Below are 17,270 nucleotides of genomic sequence, written 5' to 3'. Positions count from 1 at the left end.
ATCTACGTGTCAAGAGGTTCGATTCCTTGGGCTGGGATAGAAGAGGACCTTGTAGATCTAAGATTGAGTGATGGTGATGGTGATGGTGATGGTGATTGTATATAACTTTTGAGAATGGAATGACATGTTGATTTATATACCTTAGGACAAGAGGGACTGCAGAGTCACAGTTGAGCTTTTGATCAATGGGAGAAACAGCTTTTGGTGAACACTACCGATTGCCTGCGAGGTGTGGAACATTGCTACAAAGTCTTTGGTTAAGGTCCTAATTTCACTATTGATAGGATATACTAGTTTCTATAAGTACTCGGTTGTAATGTCGATCAACATGACTCCAGTTCAATACATACCTAGTATAATCACGAACTCCTGGAGAATAAAGTCGAAGAGGAAAGAAATCACGTGATATTATCATTCTCCCCTCGCATACAACTTTTCATCTGTGTTAATTCGTGATGGAAAATTGAAAATGTATTGATAAACTTTGATGCATATTCATACTTGTTAGATATTTGGTCTGATATCGATGTATTAAATAATTTGAACATATCTTGAAAGAATTATCGAGATCACGATTTATTAAGTACAGCTAAGGTTAAGGTTAGGAAACTAATAAAATTTCCAGTACCGTACTACTTTTCAAGGTTATCCTTCCTTACCCCGCCCCCACCACATCCTAAAGCTCAAAAAAGTTCTCACCCTTTCCCGCTGATCATCGCATCACGAGTTTTTTTCCCACTGGTATCTTTCCGCTCCGCCTGGGGATTTTGTATCGCACATTTCTTTTATCCATTCCTATCTCATCTCATACAGTTAGGGGGTTCATAGAAGTATACGCATACATACATACATACATACATACATTTGAAGCTCCTGAAGACGAGCATGGCGCCCTCACCCCTCCAACAGAGAAGAACGCATAATACGTTACTTTTTCAGAAACTGCTGAATTTGAGAGATGGAGCGAGTCCGCTTACGCTGGTGCTGGATTCGTTGGAGCAGAGTGGGAGGTTGGTTGTGAGGGAGTTTTGGAGGAGAGCTTTGGTGAGTTTTGGGGGAGGGGTTTTTTTTTCTTTTGGGGATGGGGTTTGATTGGGAAGGGAGGGAGGGAGGGAATGGGAAGAACTTGGACTTGGAGGATTGTATAGGGAGAATGAGGCTGGGATGATGAGGAGTGAAATGAGGGGAACAGGATGATGGATGTTGTGTACGAGTAGTTCTCGTATCGTGTGGAAAATTTGTGCTGGATCAATGATCACGTGGATGAACGAGTCGTCATGTTTCCTGATAGATTGTTTTGGGATTTTGTTTTCTGGTACGTCTTCAGCTACACTGACCGAAATATACAGATATCAAAATCAAAAGTCATCTTCATATCATTTTCCACTCTCCAGAAACGTTTACCCTTTTCTCCAGATGTTTTTGTCTCGGCTCATAGTAAACCACTTGCTCAACTTCGTCGAGAAATCGTGGCGCATTTACCTTCGCCTACAACTCCCCCTTCTGCTCTCAACAAAGTATGTTCTTCTTCTCTTCTGGAATGGTTAATAGTGGAATCAATCAGCTGACCTCATCCAGAAATCCTCCTCATAATCGATAACCTCCATCCCCTCACAGCTCATCCAGAGCACCTCTCCCCTTTCCTCTCTTCCCTAATTATCCACCCCACAATCTCTCTCCTCTGCACACACCACCTCGATATTCCTCTCCCCTCCTCAACAACAAACCCCTACATCCCCACTCCCCTCACAACTCTCCTCTTCCTCGCCACCGCCATTATCACCCCTCAAAACTTCACCCACGAATTAGCACGCAAACGAGCGCGCGACAAGTCAGCACGCGAGCCTGAATTCGGCACCGCAGAAGGAAAAGAAGGTGTACTTATGGGTTTTGGCAATAATGCCAGTATGACCAGCGATGCGAAAAATGGGGAAATCGTCCTAATCCTCGAACTGCGCCGGAAATCCGGGAGAGGAACTCGTGAAACTTTCATCTACACACCGCCCTCACATCATACCACATCTCCTACGACGAAAGATATAGGAAGTATTCAACTTCTCGATGAGCATCCCGCATTCGCGGTCCCGGATATTTCGGATGCTGCGATGGGGAAGGAGGAGGAGGAGGGAATAGAGGGCGATGTAACATTTTCGCTGGGATTGACGGAGAAACAGAAGAGGGATAGGGAGAATGTTGTACTACCGTATTTCGATGCGCAGAAAGAGGGAGGCATTGGGAGTGGTGGAAAGATTCTCTATGAGATGGGGGCGGAGGATAGAGAAGATTTTGATGATGAGGAGGATGAGATTTAGGGGGAAGGGAAGCGGGTTTGATTTCCCGCTTATTTGGAAGGACATTTTGATGATGATGTCATGTCTGGAATAGAATGAATTTTTGAGATTGAGATTTTTTTTTGGTGGATAGGATGATAGATTAGGAGTTCGTATTTTATCTTTCTTGAGGATCTGTGTAGGTAGGTACCTAGGTAGCTAGTGTATGAAGGGGAACCAGCAACTCCATGATTGATAGATCAATGAACGAAACTCGATATAATCCATAAAATCAAATAAAATACACACACAAAAACATCTCATATTCGAAATCGTTTGTAGAGAATTATGTACTAGGTACCTACCTACATATCACGTTTCATTAAATAATGGATGATTACTCGAATAATGTATGTAATCCTATAAGGTTACTTGTCACTTTGTAAAATTTACTACGTGGAAGGGGAATGAATATGTTTTTTTTTCTTTTTTGGGGGGGGGGGGATTTTGGTGTTTTGGTGTGTAGGGTGGTATTGGTAGGAGGGAGAAGGGAGGGAGGGAGTTTGATATAGGTATTGGTATTGTGTACTGTGTACTGTGTATTACTATGTATGTATGGATATATGGATATATGGATGTATGGATATATAGATATATAGATATTATTATATATGAATGTATGGATATATATATATTATTATATATGAATGTATGGATATATAAATATATAGATTTGGGAATTTGGGGAAAATATAATCTTGGGGGGGGGGGGGGGGGGGGGGGGTTAATTATTATTAGTGGGGATTGGAGGTTGAAGGGAGGAGGTTCTGGGGGGTGAGTCGGATTCGTCCCATCTAATTTGTTTTGTTTCGGCTCGGCTCGGCTCGTCTTGTCTCGTATGGTTGTGTTTTTGTTATGGTGGTTGGATTTTGTTGTGATTGGATGTGGTGAGGTTGGATATGGTGAAGTTGGATGTGATGAGATTGGATTTTGTATTGGCTTTGATCGCTATTGAGGAATGTTTAGGTTTCAGGTTTGATTTGGTGGGGAGGTGATCTGGTGGGGAGGTTGAATGTGGTGAGGATGATATGGGTGAGGATGATGTAGATGATGAGGTTGGAGTTGGGTTTTCTGTGATTAATTGGGATTGGGTTTGATGGAATGGGTTATACAAGTATAAAGAATTGAATGGGCTGAATTTTTTCTTTTGTCGATGTTTGTGCAAGATGATGGAGGGGAAAGATCGGAGATGGAAAGGAGGGAAACGAAATGGGAAATGGGAATGGGAAGAGGAGTGTGGAGGAGAGGAGATGAGATGGATAGACGTTGGTGAAGGGCGGCGGGGTCTAGTATATGATTATGTGAGTGTGTGTTTGCTTTTACTTTTACTTTTGCTGTGTTGTGTTGTGTTGTGTTGTGTTGTGTTGTGTTGACATTTATTTATTTATTTATAGATGTGGAGTTTATATACCTAGATATCCAACGTCTTCTGTATGGATATTGGTTTTATATAATATGGATGTTGTGTAGATATAAAATCGAACTGATCTCATCTGTTCTTTGATTATAGTATATGTATGTACGTATATGTGTGATTTCTATATACAGTTTACACATGTAATTCTCATACAACTTATATATAATGGAATCACAGTCGTAATTACATCAGTCAGAAAAGTACGAGATGTTGATAGAGTATAATTTCTTAAATATATGCATAGGATACATTGGAACCTGCAGTCTGGATTCCGGAGTCTGAGAGGAATGTTGTTTGGTAAGGGAGAGAATGAGGGGATGGAGAGAGCGGAGGAGGAAGGCAGATTCAAGGGGTGGGAATTGGGAGGAATGGAATGGAATAGGAAGGGAGGGAGAAGGAGTGATGTATAAATATCGTATCCAAGAATGAGAATACAGAAATAAGAAAGAAAAGAAAGAAAGAAAGAAATCAAAACAGCGAGGAATAAAATCTCAGATTGAGGATATACATACAACTAACTACACAGTATCCAAAAAATGAGTAAATAATAATATCCGCGCCAACTTCCCCTTTTTTTCCCCAGATACCCACAGAATACCCTTAACGACTTACCAAATCTGATCATTCCGCCAATCCATGCATGTACGTATGTAAATCATTCACGACGACTGACTACCTACCTAGTATTTCAAACATTTCAAACATTTCAAACAATTCCAAATAGTGATATTCATTATCAGATCGCACTAAAAATTAATCCCCACCATCCAGACCCAAAATGCAGATTCCCAATTGAAATTCCAGAAACACGGAAAGAATGGGTGGAGAGGAGGTGGAGCGGAAAACACGGAGTGTGATATATACGAGGAAAGTGAAGCTATTCACTCTCTAACTTAAAAATCCTATTGAAAAAATTGGGGGACTCCGAGACACCAAAAAGACCCTTTTGAAGATCTTGTCAAAGACCCTTCGATTCAGGGTCCTCCGATCTGTATCGCTGTCTCACAATGTGAATTTGGGTGTGCGAATCGACGCTATCTATTGCTTGACAGCTGCTAGTTTGCGCACTATATCTTGTGAATCACCTCTTCCATTTACCGCTAGTTTGAGGACTGCAACAAAGGGACACAAAACAACACCGATACAATAGTACACACCAATAGTTAACTTTTCTCCATTTGTTCCAGAAGTCTCTAGTGCCGTGTAACAATAAACGTTGTTCAATAATTTCTTTATATTATCGAGCACCGGTACAACATCCAAACAACAATCCAATAACAATCCAATAGTTCTCAAACAAAGGCGGACACGTGGCTATAAAACGCCACATATAGGACCCCTTGTCGATCTCTTTAGATTTCCCCATCCACTTAGATTCGCGACAAAGTAAATCAAACATTCTAACGAGTCCCTTAATAAGCTAAACCAATCAAGTCTAGTCTAGTCACTCTAGTCTCAAGTCAAAGTAAGTCATCCTAATTTCTCTAACCATGGACAACATTATGAATCGACCCGAACGATTCAGCGAAGCAAACCAAGATAAAGGCTTGGGAGAAATTCTAACACCATCAGAATACCTCAATCGCGGAATCAAAGTGATCCGCGCCATCGAGGACGCCATCAACACCACCCCTCGTCAAGACACTCCATTTCCCGATTGGAACATCCGCTATTTCAACCCCCGGCGGACGCCATGGTCAAGACAGTATTGAAAGACTCTGTTTCGGCGCCATGCGCAACATCCTCACCGACCCAAAGCATCCTATCGACTTCGAAGGCTATCACTGGTCCGAAGTCAATTTCCATTCGAAAGGATACACCAACAGGGGGTTTGACGCAGTTTGGCCCGGATTCAATTGTGTCTGCAACGTGTGGGTATCTGCGAAGGTGGGTACAGTCATTGTGCAAACGTCAGCTACGGCGACTGATCTTGACATTCCCGGACTAGATACACCACGTCTCTACAATAGTGAGCTCATCTACCAAGCTTGGCGCGATGCGGTCACTGCGAATGTGACAGGTTCATCTCCCCAAGTAGTGTCAAAACTTACAGATTTAAAGTACATCATCCGTGCTCCAATTGGTAATTCAGGAACCCTTGCTACCATGAGAGATGTTCTTCTCTCGCAAGGTGTCTCGAAAGGCCAAATTGAAAGTGAAGTGACGGTGAAGCGAACTTTTGACGACCCATCGAGTGATGAGTTCAAAATGTTGATGGGGACCGTAAACGGAAGACCCATCGGCAGATTGTGCGCTGATCACGCGGAGAGCTTGAACGGGAACAGGTACAGAAGATACATGTTTGGAACAAATTCATACCATTTTTGGCGCCATGATCTTCGAACTAGGCGAGGAGAAAGCTTCGACCGAACTCGAGAGAGAAAAAAGCGCCCCTAGTCAAGGTAAGTCAACCACCACACACGCTCCTTCCCAAAAACCTCAACCCCCCCAACTTCCCCCAGCAGCCCCGGCCAAAGTCACTAGGAGGATTAGCGAGAGGGTAAAGAATTTGATGAAGAAGTTTGAAGAGTGATTCTCGGTAACGAGATAAGAAGGCGCTAGCGCTAAGATATCTCAAATGTCATCAGTAGGCTTGGAGTTTAGTTTGCTGATGTCTATTGATACAAAACACCTTCGAGCCTCTTCCTACTTTGGAGTTGGGTCTCTTCTTTATGAAAGCGTTTTCCATGAAAACCAAAACAAGAATAAAAATTCAAAAATACATAAAATATAAAAACCAGAATAGAATTTGAGGAATGAGATAGTCTTGATTAGAAAGGTGATGAAAGTCTCAGTGTGAAAATTGAACATAGTGCCAATGCACTAGCAAAGTAAAATAAAATGTCAACTACCTGACCAAAGGCCATCCGGCCCCAGGGCAACAGCTATCCCCTACAGTACTCATATAATCTATGTCAGCGTAGTCGACTGTCTACATGTACAAGATCTCTCAACTCTCCATCTCTCCTCCCCCAATCTTCCACTACCCACCAACCCCTCCATCCCAAACATCTTGCACCAAACCAGAAACTCAACTATCTGTACTAAGATCATATACAATATGTAAGTATCCCAAAATCTACTGAGTGACTGGATAGCATATATCTTTCGCATCCCTCCATAAAATTTCCGTTACATCACGATCTTCTCCTTCCCCTCCATTTGCACTAGCGTATGAAAATTGAAAATCAAGACAAGAAATCAATTCAACACGTAGGCTCCCCTCTCCATCCTCAAAATTTTCCATTCAATCTTTCTCAAAAGATATTCTTCAAAAATCCATTTTTCTTACAACCTAAACACACGCAAGAGGTAATAACAGCAACAACAGTACATAGACAAAGCAAAGGATTCAATCCCCAAGCGTGGGGCAATCGCGGCTCGAAAACTGCAGTATCAAAAATGGGGTTTGCAGTAGACATGTGGATAAAAGAAAGTTCCTCTCACCTAAATCTTTCATGTTGGCGACGATGCTCGTATGCACATCTACACCTGCATCTAATTATATCCTCAAGTCTTTTCGGATATATCATTAAGAAGTTTTTAAATCACGTGAACATGCAGGAAGGAACCAAAGCAGTACCATGAAGTGGATTGAATCTCGCAAACCCAGTAAAATCCCGAGATTTTCAAACCCTGCCCACTTACCGAGGCGAGACGGAGATGCCTCCGTAGAAAAGATGGAATCCATCCAAGCGGTATGGATTGCAGATATCCCATACTTATTTTCGATATGTAAAGAACGCCCTGCAGTACAGGCTGCACTGCAGTATCGAGCAACTATCGAATTCCGCCACAAAATATTCAACAAGCTCTCTCAGCTAGCACTGCTAAACAATGCAAGATTCGTAATGTCTGACGCCACCAAGAAGAGGTCAAGAAGCTAACGTGCACGAAGATATGTAACTCCTGAGAGGGTAGATGCGATTGGCAGATATCATAACCCAATGGAGAAGCTGTATGCAGTGGAAGTCGTGAAGAGTAAAAACACCGCTGAACCATAGAACGCTTGGACGTGTAAAACAATACGAACTTGAATTCAAGTTTCAGATGGTCGTTTTCTGTATTCTCACCTCGAAATCATAAACAGGCAATTTGAGAAACGGGATCTCCAAGAACATAATCACATAGTGACCTCTCTGACCTTCTATCCCCTGTTTCTGTTATCAGATGACTTCTCATTCAACATGAACTCTATGATACTGTCTGATCTATATTGAGATGGCCATTTTTCCAGTGACACATTTGGTTATACTCGCGAATGTTTAATGAGCTAACATTTCTGTAGTCAGATTGATTAGCTTGACTAAAGGCGGATGTAAAACATTCAGCAGTAAAGTAACAAGGATGGCGAGATTAGAGGAGTTCACTGTATACAACGTGGTAAGTTAGTTCATTAATATGTCTTACGGCAGTTGGCCTAGTTGATCTGCGAACCAGATCATGCAGGAGGGAGAGTTAATGCAAGTCCCTGCTCCTGTTTCTTTAAGCCTAAGAGGTGATTCCCATAGCCGAAAACATCTTGCCATGAAAGAATTGCTATCTTATTAAATGAATGGAGATGAATGAGAAGGCTCACGGCCTGAAGGGGCGTCATGATGGGATATTGTGGAGTGAAGTACGGTGTGAAAAGGAAAATTGTCAAGGAAGAAGAGAGGGGCAACAGGCTATACCGGCAAACATGAAGTGGGGAATTCCGCCCCACTCACCAAAGCGGAGTGGATTGAAATGTAGTTATCCAGCAATCCGAAATATCGCTAAACCTTCATCCGAGCTAAACGATGAAACTCGATAAATGACAGCGGTTGCGCACCGCGCTTGACAGCCACAATATATTAAAGTTTCGGCTCTTCCCCTTCTCATTTCTGGGGTTCAATCCAAGTCCGAGGGCGAGGGGTAATTCTTGCCTTGTGTACAATTGGAAACGTTCATGATATTCGGCCGGTGAACCAATTACACGAATATATTCATATTTTGTTTCCTGTTTAAGAAAGATTCAGTGCAACTGATTTGTAGCCAAAGTGGACCGTCTCACAGTAGAGTTACTAAATCCTCAGATGCTGCATGCATGAAAGTGGTACGATGAAGACTCTCTACCCTGTCTACTCTGGGTGATCAGACTTGAGGACTAACCATCATGGGAAGGATAGTTGGTAATTATCAATCAAGATTGAGGGTCTTCTCAAAATTTAATCACTTCAACGTTGGCATACGAGAGTTGATTGAAACATATTGATATTAACAACAACAGTATATAGATGATATGATGAGAAGCTTCATTTTACTTTTATGAAACGGGTGCTTAATGACAGGGAATCGGGTGATAGACCAACTCCAAATTGCCCCCCATCTTCAAGTCTCTCCGATGAGATTAAATTCGCGGGGTGGTCTCAAACACTCATATATGATTCTTGAGTCAAAGCCCTAAGCATGAGTAAGAGTAGTATGGTTGATACTGCCATGGAAGTTTTATCTGCCGCGCCCTTAACGGATAGCGCGAGTAAGAAAAATCAAGGTCTCTTGGAATGCAAACCCTCTGCAGCTCAGAGCATTGATTTCAGCAGATTCATTCTTTGCTAATCCTCTTGAGACACTTGGGAATCTAAGCGGTAGCGAATCAAAATAGATGTGATGTCCGCAATACACACGAGATCATCAATCTTCAATACGACGCAATGGCAGTTGTGATCGATCGTGTTCTAGCCAGAAATCTCTTCTAGAAATTGAAAGACGAACCTAAACGGTTGAAGTTTGCGAATTAAGCAAAAGAAAAACATCCAAACGTGCATATTTCGAGGATTTTGGGATCTTACTTGAACCAATGCATGCATAAGAATTGTCACTTAAAACCGCATGCATCAGTACGGAGTAAGATCATGAGAATGGAAGCGAAAATAGTCTTTCCAGGGGTGATTCGGGTCTGGGAGCGGCCTAGCGCTCCGTAACTAATCCTGCGTAATCTCTCAAATCCATGAAAATCTTGTTGGAGATTGCACTATCTGATGACCCAAATACAATTGAAATAGGCCCTTAAAGATTAGGACGAGCTTATGGAGCATCAAATGAGGAAAAGGCTAAACCAAGATTGGGCAAAAGCTGTACTGCCTCGTAAACTCGCGTTTGACCCGCAGTGTCTGGTTGCTTTTTATGTGGTCAAAAGTGGCTTGTAGTATGATCTTCGTACCCATCAATATCCCGTGATAGAGGCTCAAAGTGAAATTACCGTACAATGAGGTCAATTGTGATTTGCACAACCTGCGAATATGATGGCTGTGAAATCGTGTATTGCGGGAAGAGCAGCCGATTACAGCAGTATGAACATGTGAGATATGGATTGATTGTGTTGACAGCGATATTTGCATGGTTCGTAATCAGATGGTTGGGGACCCTGTAGGGTTTCAATCTGCCTCCGCACAGACCTTGGTATGTCGACGAGAGGATGCAATTCGATATAGGAAACGATTAGAATGATGAACGTCTGTGCAAAAGCCTCAAAGAGCAGGGGGGCCTTCAGGTTGAGGTGAGACTTACATGGTCGGTTGTAAAGGCAATGTGTGACCAAGATATTTACTGTTTCGATTCGGCACCAAATGGAGAACTCGGGAGTCTGTGCAAAAGGCATAAGTTTATCGGATGAGACCCTTGAGAAGTCGGGACTAGACTGCTTCTAATTCTAAAAGATAGTCAACCAAGTGTTTCTTGCTCGGGTCTCGCGTAAGGTAGCTAGGATATATCAAAGACTAGGACGGAGAGAGCGTAGAGGGAGGAAGATCGAAAGCGATTTGAACCGATCAGACATCTTACGTAGGGAGGTAGACCAGTGGTTCTATGATGAATTGATCGCTTTTATGAATGCATCCTTGGACCATCACTCTTAATATAGATTTATCTTCCACATGGAGTTGAATTGGTGGCCCTCTTCGTATGCAATGATGGCTGTGGTGTGATAAGAAAGAGAAGATGATAAAAAAAAATGGATGGATGCATTGGGGGTTGATTAAATCTCGAGCTGTCGTTGCTGTTGCTGTTGATATTGTTGTCGGTATTGATTTTGAGGTTATTGATGTTGATGATAATGATGATGATAATGGTGATGATAATGATGATGATGATGATGTTGTTGTTGTTGTTGTTGTTGTTGTTGTTGTCAATAATGGAAATGGAAATGGAAATGGAAATAGAAATGTTCACTGGCGCTGGTCATCGATACCTACCTACCTGTCGCACAGACACTTTAGCTGGGAGTACGGTAGGTTGTATGATCGCACGGTACTTTGACAAGAGATGACGACCTCACTGCCTTACTAATTTACCACCTCACCACCTTACTACCTTACTTCCCTACGACCTATTGCCTAGCTACCTCAAAATTAATCAATTCCTGTCAATCTCTCCTCCGTCTTCTCCTTCTCCCTCTCCCTCTCGTCATACACTCGTCGGCGGGGTAAACAATCCCATCACTCTGCGGGTAGCTACCGCATTTTTATAATTAATTCGATCCATATTGGAGACATTTTGGCTTCCTTACTAAAAGATGTCTTGTCTGTCTGTCTGTCTCTGCTCAGGTAGGTAGTATCAATTATCAAATACCTTCCTGCCTTCCTTTCCTCTCGCAATATTGACCTCATCGATCAATTGAAAGCATCCAACTAATCATCTTGCTAGATACTCATACCACTATCTCGAATCTCGATCTCTCTACAAACGAATGAAACGATCCTCGTGCAATTACAAAGGGAATATGCAGCCAGCCGTTTGTGAGACTTGACTAGGGAAAATACCCACCAACACGACAGGGTCATAAACAAGGAAATATATGCGACAACCACATTCGATATACAGGATATACAAGATATACAGTAGGATACTCGAATGCAGAATTTATCAAGTGAACGAGTCTCGAGCAGGTGATGCCAAAATGCACCTGGGCCCAACATCCACTTGTAGATCCAACCCACTTAATGTATTGCCATGCAATTTGATTTCGTTTCTTCATACTCAACCGGTTCGCGACTTCACGTTATCTTATCAAAGATGAGAATGTATGCGCTCCACTTACGCATCGACATCTCTACGACTTCCCAACATCCATTTTGACGAAAAAGTTTGGAGATGCCGACCCATTATTCTCGCAAGACTGGACTTATTGAGTTGAATCCACGAGGATCTACCACCAACCAAAGTGTCGGGTCTCCAGTAAAGCAAGGGGGTGAAGAGTAAGCATTTCATGGGTCAATTGGATGGGTGACATCGTGAGAACGTCACTTGCAGTAGATTTGTGATGGCATAGATTTCGAGCCCCAGCCGTGGAGATTCTTGGTGAGATCCGTCTAGCATTCCCCACAACTAATCACATACGAAGTTTGCATGGTTGGCGTCTCACGAATCTATCATCCCCCAAATCTATGATGGAGGTCAATGCACACAGTCACGACTGACTGAGATGTGTGGCACACACATGCAACTAGCTACATGCCACAACATCTCAGATTTTGGGTTTTGAGTTTGCAAGTTTTACAAATTTACGCGTTATGATCCAGATAATCTGTTCTCTCGCCACAAGCTGTGGCAATCAGCAATCAGCATCTCGATGCTCAATCTTCTCCAATTTGCAATGCCCCTAAATTCGAAATGCTGGTCTACCTAAAGTCGCACTTATTCTGTCACTATTTTGGTTCAAAAACAGTGCCATGCATGGTTGTCAGGGTATAGAGCCAACCATTGGTGAGAATTTCCAAGGCTTCAGCCCTCAACAAGGGTTGATCAAATGCAATTATCCGGGACACAAGTCAGTCTGACACGGCCATATCCGTACAGTACCATTTCCACGGGATCAAGCCGTCCGCCCCCCCCGGCTTAGTATCGCGTCTCGTATTGGCTCTTTATTCTCCTCCCATGGCACATCACGACTCTCTACTCTAACCCAGCGAAAACAATTTACCGTCCAGATGGGCGCATGTTATGTACAGTTTGTTCAACCACATAGGGCTGTTCAGGCTTGAATATAATGCCCCTCTTCTTCTCAGTGATTTCCTGAGACCAGCAATTGACTCGAAGCCTCGAGCGTTTGCTAATGTTTGCTCCACTAAGCCCGAATAACTCATCACATATGCATGGATCTAAAAGTACTCCGCGGCGAGCTTTCCGAGCCCCGCCAATTTATCACATCTTTCTATCACAATTTGATATGGTATTTGCATATACAAACATTTCTTTCATTGTTAAGGCCGCGTAGTGCGCTGGAAAAGATTTTATCTGACCGTGGAATAAGTTATTCTATGCATACCGATCCGATAATATCAGCCGATCGGGCTCTAGGCTGATGCTAAGAATTTACTTAGAACTAGTTATTATAGTAATGGCGTTCGACATAATCCATACCTCAAATGTCGCCAACAGATTTCGCTTCAAGCCACTTTAAGCAAGGTCGAATTCATCACTCCCCCATGAGATCTCTAGACCTTATCCTTCCCGCCTCCACTATGGATTTAATCCCAGTGCTTATATCTTCTTGTATCATGGCTCATGGTAGATCTTGCTTGGTGCCTCGCAAGATCCATGACCCATGAGGACTTGACCTCTTTCGAAAGATGGTAGTATATCCCTTTCATCAAAAGCCTCAGCGCCACACACTGTAGGTTCACAAGGTAGCCGATGCTGCCTCGAATTCTGACGTGCTGGCATGATGTTAGCGTCCTTCTGGATCACGACCATGTCAGTTTCCGATTGGCCATCACTCTAGCTACAATGTCTTCGAAATTGCAGCCTTGGTCAGGTATCTCATAGATCCCTGCCAGTAGCAAATCTATCAATCACCCTTTTAGGATATCGTTTGTATGGGAATGATTTCAGCAGTAAAGCATACTAGTGAATTGCCAGCCTTGTCTGTTTTTGTTTCACTATCTCTGCCTCCCCGGTCAAGGCACTCGATTGGAATAGTTGGAATCGCACTGTACAACCTTGTCTACCGGCACTTTCACCAGTAGTGGGGAACAAGTCTATATGAATCAATTTCCTTCCATTGCTTTAAAGGCCGGAAAAGACTTGTCCAGATCTCACAATACGCATTCATTTCCAAGGTGTGACGCATATACAAATACTGAACATATTTCCTTCCTCAATACATACACTTTCTCAATAACTTCAACCTCTTTGATCATCTTCAGTTCATATCTGTTCTCAAGTCACTTCTTTCTTCAAGCTTTTGTGTCAACTTGACGAAGTATCAACTTCAGATCAATCTTTACACTATCAGCAACAACAAGTCTTGCATCAAGCAAGAAAACTCGAAAAAATGACGATTATATCACACACATCAGGCAACGCCTGGCGCTGGAGTGAGGATTCTCACATTCCATTTTGCTATATGGATACAGCCGGCATGGTTCAATCTATGAATCCCCAAACAACAACTTCAGCAGGCTTAGGGAGAGCAACCGTTGCTGCTCCCATCATGCCAATAAGCTCTTATGGTGGCAGCACTTTCAACATGCCCAATAGCCATCAACAGATTCAACAGAACTCATATGGTTTCACATCTTACAATGATGGTAGCTTAAACACTATCATCCCAACTTACGGAGCCAATTACATTCAGCCACGACCTCTTCCCGGCATGATGCAATCTTTTGCTCCTACTCCAAAACAGGCACCTTTCAACGGAAGCAACCGACAAGGATTTGTGGGAAGTACGCATCAAAATCAAAGTCCTCAAATCAAACCTGAACCTTCATGGGCAACACCTGCAGGTCAAAAATCACCACCGAAAACACAATCAACCCCACCACCTAGCAAAGACATGAATCCTCTTCCTTTGACTGGCTCTGATGAGGCACACATTGGGAGCACAGCAATTGACCGACTTATGAAAGTCATTCAAACTAAAGCACAAACATTGCAAACGCAATTACCACCTATTCCTCAGATTACAACTGTGGTAGGTGCACCCCACACCCTTTCTCGGCAGGATTCAATGTATCGAAGATTTTATGGATATGAAAAAGAAGAAAAGCAAATGCTCACATCTGGTAAGGCTTCGAGTGAACCAGGACACTCCAAGAGAAAAGAGAAGAAGTATCGATGCACTTTCGAGAATTGTCCATCAAGTTTCCCACAGAAGACACACTTGCAAATCCATCTCCGAAAGCATACCGGTGCAAAACCATATGTAAGTAGTCAGAATCTATGCATGTCACTTAATATGTACACCAAACTAATAGTATGTGTTTAGACATGTAGCTGGAAATCTTGCGGTCGACAATTCTCTCAAGCAGGAAACCTCAAGGTAAGAGTTCCCTTTTGCCTCTCATCTGTCAAATTTCATGCTAATCAAGAATCTCCTCAGACGCATATGAATCGTCACAGTGGCGAACGACGCTTTTCTTGCGAAATATGTGGCAAGCGTTTCGGACAACCAAGCAATCTGAGTGCTCATGGAATCGTTCACACTGGCGAAAAACCCTATGAATGCAAACTCGACGGATGCGAGAAACGTTTCACACAACGTGGTAACCTCAAAGTACGCTAACTCATTAACTTCTTATTTTTACCTTTCCTTTCATCGTCCCACTCATGGAATAAGCTCTAACATTTCGTCAATCAGACTCACCACAACAACTTTCACCAGCAAACAATTGAAAATCTCTTGTTGAAACTTGAAAGCGGCGAAATCGACCTGGAGGCTAACAAAGAATTCTGGTCTTACTTCTCCGATCTATACAAAAACAGTAACAAGGGCATCAAAGGACGAGGCAAAGATAGAAACATCAGTCCCCGAAGTCGATTATCCAAGAGCGGCCATGCAAGTACTGGTACAAATGCTAGCCGTTATATCTCGTCTAACATGCGGAGTTGTCATGGACTCATGGGCGTGGATGCAACCTCACCATTCAGTAGTGATGTAACGATGTACGATTCCGATGCGAGTCTGAGGAGTCATACTAGTGGAAGCATGAGTGTACATAGTAGTTATGGTTCTGTCTCCAGCGATGGAACGGCATCTACCTGCTCAAGTTCATCAGACGAAATTACCTCAGATTATGAGGATCATCGTGGTGAAAACTCAAGAGGCGGATTCTCTTTTGGAGAGAGGCTGTACTAAGCTTCTGCTAATAGTTCAAGACAAGAAAGCTCGGGGATTGGTGAGGGGAGGGCGAGCACATATAACAAACGTACAAAGTTACGAGAAATGCAAGTTACGAACGAGCAGAAAAACGAAAATGGACGAATGGTAGAAAACTATCTTCATCAACACGACTATCATTCTTATCATCATTATCAAACGACCGCGCACACGACCATCTACAAAAAAGCGTTGTATTTTTACAGCACCAGACCGAGTACCTACCCATCACTTCTGTATCAGAAGTAGTTTATCTGGACATTTTTCTCTTTTATTTTTTTTATATCTTTCATTATCACAATCATTTCATTCTTCCATTTTTCATTTTTTACTCATTTTTACCGGGTGGTACAGTCAATACAAAATCTTACAAACTGCGGATATCATGTATTTCTTAGGAAGGGCAGGGATCTTTGTATTTTGGGCAGACAATAGTGGAACGGGGAGGTATTAGTAGATGTATGAGGACAGAATGGGAGTGGGGCAAAGGGATGGAGTATATCTTGTATGGATAGGTTGAGGAATCGATGAGGGGGGGAATAAGTGGAGAGAAAGTGGGAAAGGAGAAGTACAATATTGAGTATAATTATCACAATAGTTGATAGTCAGATAGTCGAGCGAATTAGATTTGTTAACGAACAATATGACCACATTCTTATCAATTAAGCTTGATCCATTTCAAGTTGTTCAATATTTCCAAGATCCCATGGTGATAACCATGCGCTATTCTAAATACTGCTGTGGAGTAATCTTATGTTTTACACTTACTGAAGGACTAGAACTCAAGATATGGATACCAAAACAAAAGGTGCGAGTATATCGCTATTGAATCTTCTCCAGACCCTCAAAGAAGTTACACGTAGTGACCACTGACCGAATGCCATGAGGCTGCAAGTATTGACATCTCATCCATCCCTTACCTTAAACAGCCAGCCTCACAGCTTTCGCCTCGAATCATCCCGTACCGATTATTGGAACCCGACGCGAGGGAGAAGGAGATCTTGGTAGGGAGTTGCCTGTTTCCGATTTCTTCCTCCCAAACTAACATTTCAATGTGAACTAACACACCGAAAAACTGCAGAGAGAAATCTCTAAAATGAACGCACGTATGTGTACAGATTACTGCGCAAACAGCACGTGAAAGAATGTATGAATTGTTCTACACGGTATGTAGGTACAGTGTCTTCAACCACGGCAATTGCCTCGCTTTCGCATTGATCTTCACACCGAGTACCTACCTATCTGCAAGCAAGCAAGCAAGCAAGCAAGCAAGCTCTGCTCTGCACTGACGAAATCTCTGATGTTGCACTGCTTCTACATACACACACATACGTACATGGTGCATAGTACATAGGACGTACCCGGGGGAACAGGTAGGGTATGTACGATTGATGCGGTTCTG

General features: G+C 42.7%; 4 protein-coding genes across 4 annotated transcripts; all 4 read left to right on the top strand.

The window, feature by feature from the left end:
* Nucleotides 1-885: 885 nt before the first annotated feature.
* On the top strand, nt 886-2,312 carry EAF02_007721 (uncharacterized protein; the record flags this gene model as incomplete). The annotated part of the gene is made up of 3 exons (XM_038903769.1): nt 886-1,044; nt 1,350-1,437; nt 1,579-2,312. The coding sequence occupies 3 exons, from the start codon at nt 886-888 to the stop codon at nt 2,310-2,312; spliced, it is 981 nt and encodes a 326-aa protein (XP_038756583.1).
* A 2,925-nt stretch (nt 2,313-5,237) lies between these two features.
* On the top strand, nt 5,238-6,280 carry EAF02_007720 (uncharacterized protein; the record flags this gene model as incomplete). Its single annotated transcript, XM_038903768.1, has 3 exons — nt 5,238-5,382; nt 5,450-5,941; nt 6,033-6,280. 3 exons carry the CDS (start codon nt 5,238-5,240, stop codon nt 6,278-6,280), a joined length of 885 nt encoding a protein of 294 aa, XP_038756582.1.
* Nucleotides 6,281-10,707: 4,427 nt separating this feature from the next.
* Nucleotides 10,708-11,025, top strand: EAF02_007719 (uncharacterized protein; the record flags this gene model as incomplete). The annotated part of the gene is made up of 1 exon (XM_038903767.1): nt 10,708-11,025. The coding sequence occupies one exon, from the start codon at nt 10,708-10,710 to the stop codon at nt 11,023-11,025; it is 318 nt and encodes a 105-aa protein (XP_038756581.1).
* A 2,030-nt stretch (nt 11,026-13,055) lies between these two features.
* EAF02_007718 (uncharacterized protein) lies at nt 13,056-16,498 on the top strand. The gene is made up of 4 exons (XM_038903766.1): nt 13,056-14,914; nt 14,978-15,031; nt 15,092-15,265; nt 15,350-16,498. Exons 1-4 carry the CDS (start codon nt 14,042-14,044, stop codon nt 15,845-15,847), a joined length of 1,599 nt encoding a protein of 532 aa, XP_038756580.1. The 5' UTR covers nt 13,056-14,041; the 3' UTR covers nt 15,848-16,498.
* Nucleotides 16,499-17,270: the final 772 nt, after the last annotated feature.

The sequence above is a fragment of the Botrytis sinoallii genome (genome assembly GCF_014898435.1).
Source record: "Botrytis sinoallii strain Bc 23 chromosome Unknown BSIN_013, whole genome shotgun sequence".
NCBI lineage: Eukaryota > Fungi > Ascomycota > Leotiomycetes > Helotiales > Sclerotiniaceae > Botrytis > Botrytis sinoallii.
This window is presented reverse-complemented; position numbering and strand designations above follow the sequence as displayed.

What these genes read in the sequence shown, in the direction of transcription:
- EAF02_007718 (XM_038903766.1), top strand. Translation starts at nt 14,042, where the DNA reads ATGACGATTATATCACACACATCAGGCAACGCCTGGCGCTGGAGTGAG. An exon ending in ATACCGGTGCAAAACCATAT is followed by an intron (nt 14,915 to 14,977) that starts GTAAGTAGTCAG and finishes GTATGTGTTTAG; the next exon opens with ACATGTAGCTGGAAATCTTG. An exon ending in CACAACGTGGTAACCTCAAA is followed by an intron (nt 15,266 to 15,349) that starts GTACGCTAACTC and finishes TTCGTCAATCAG; the next exon opens with ACTCACCACAACAACTTTCA.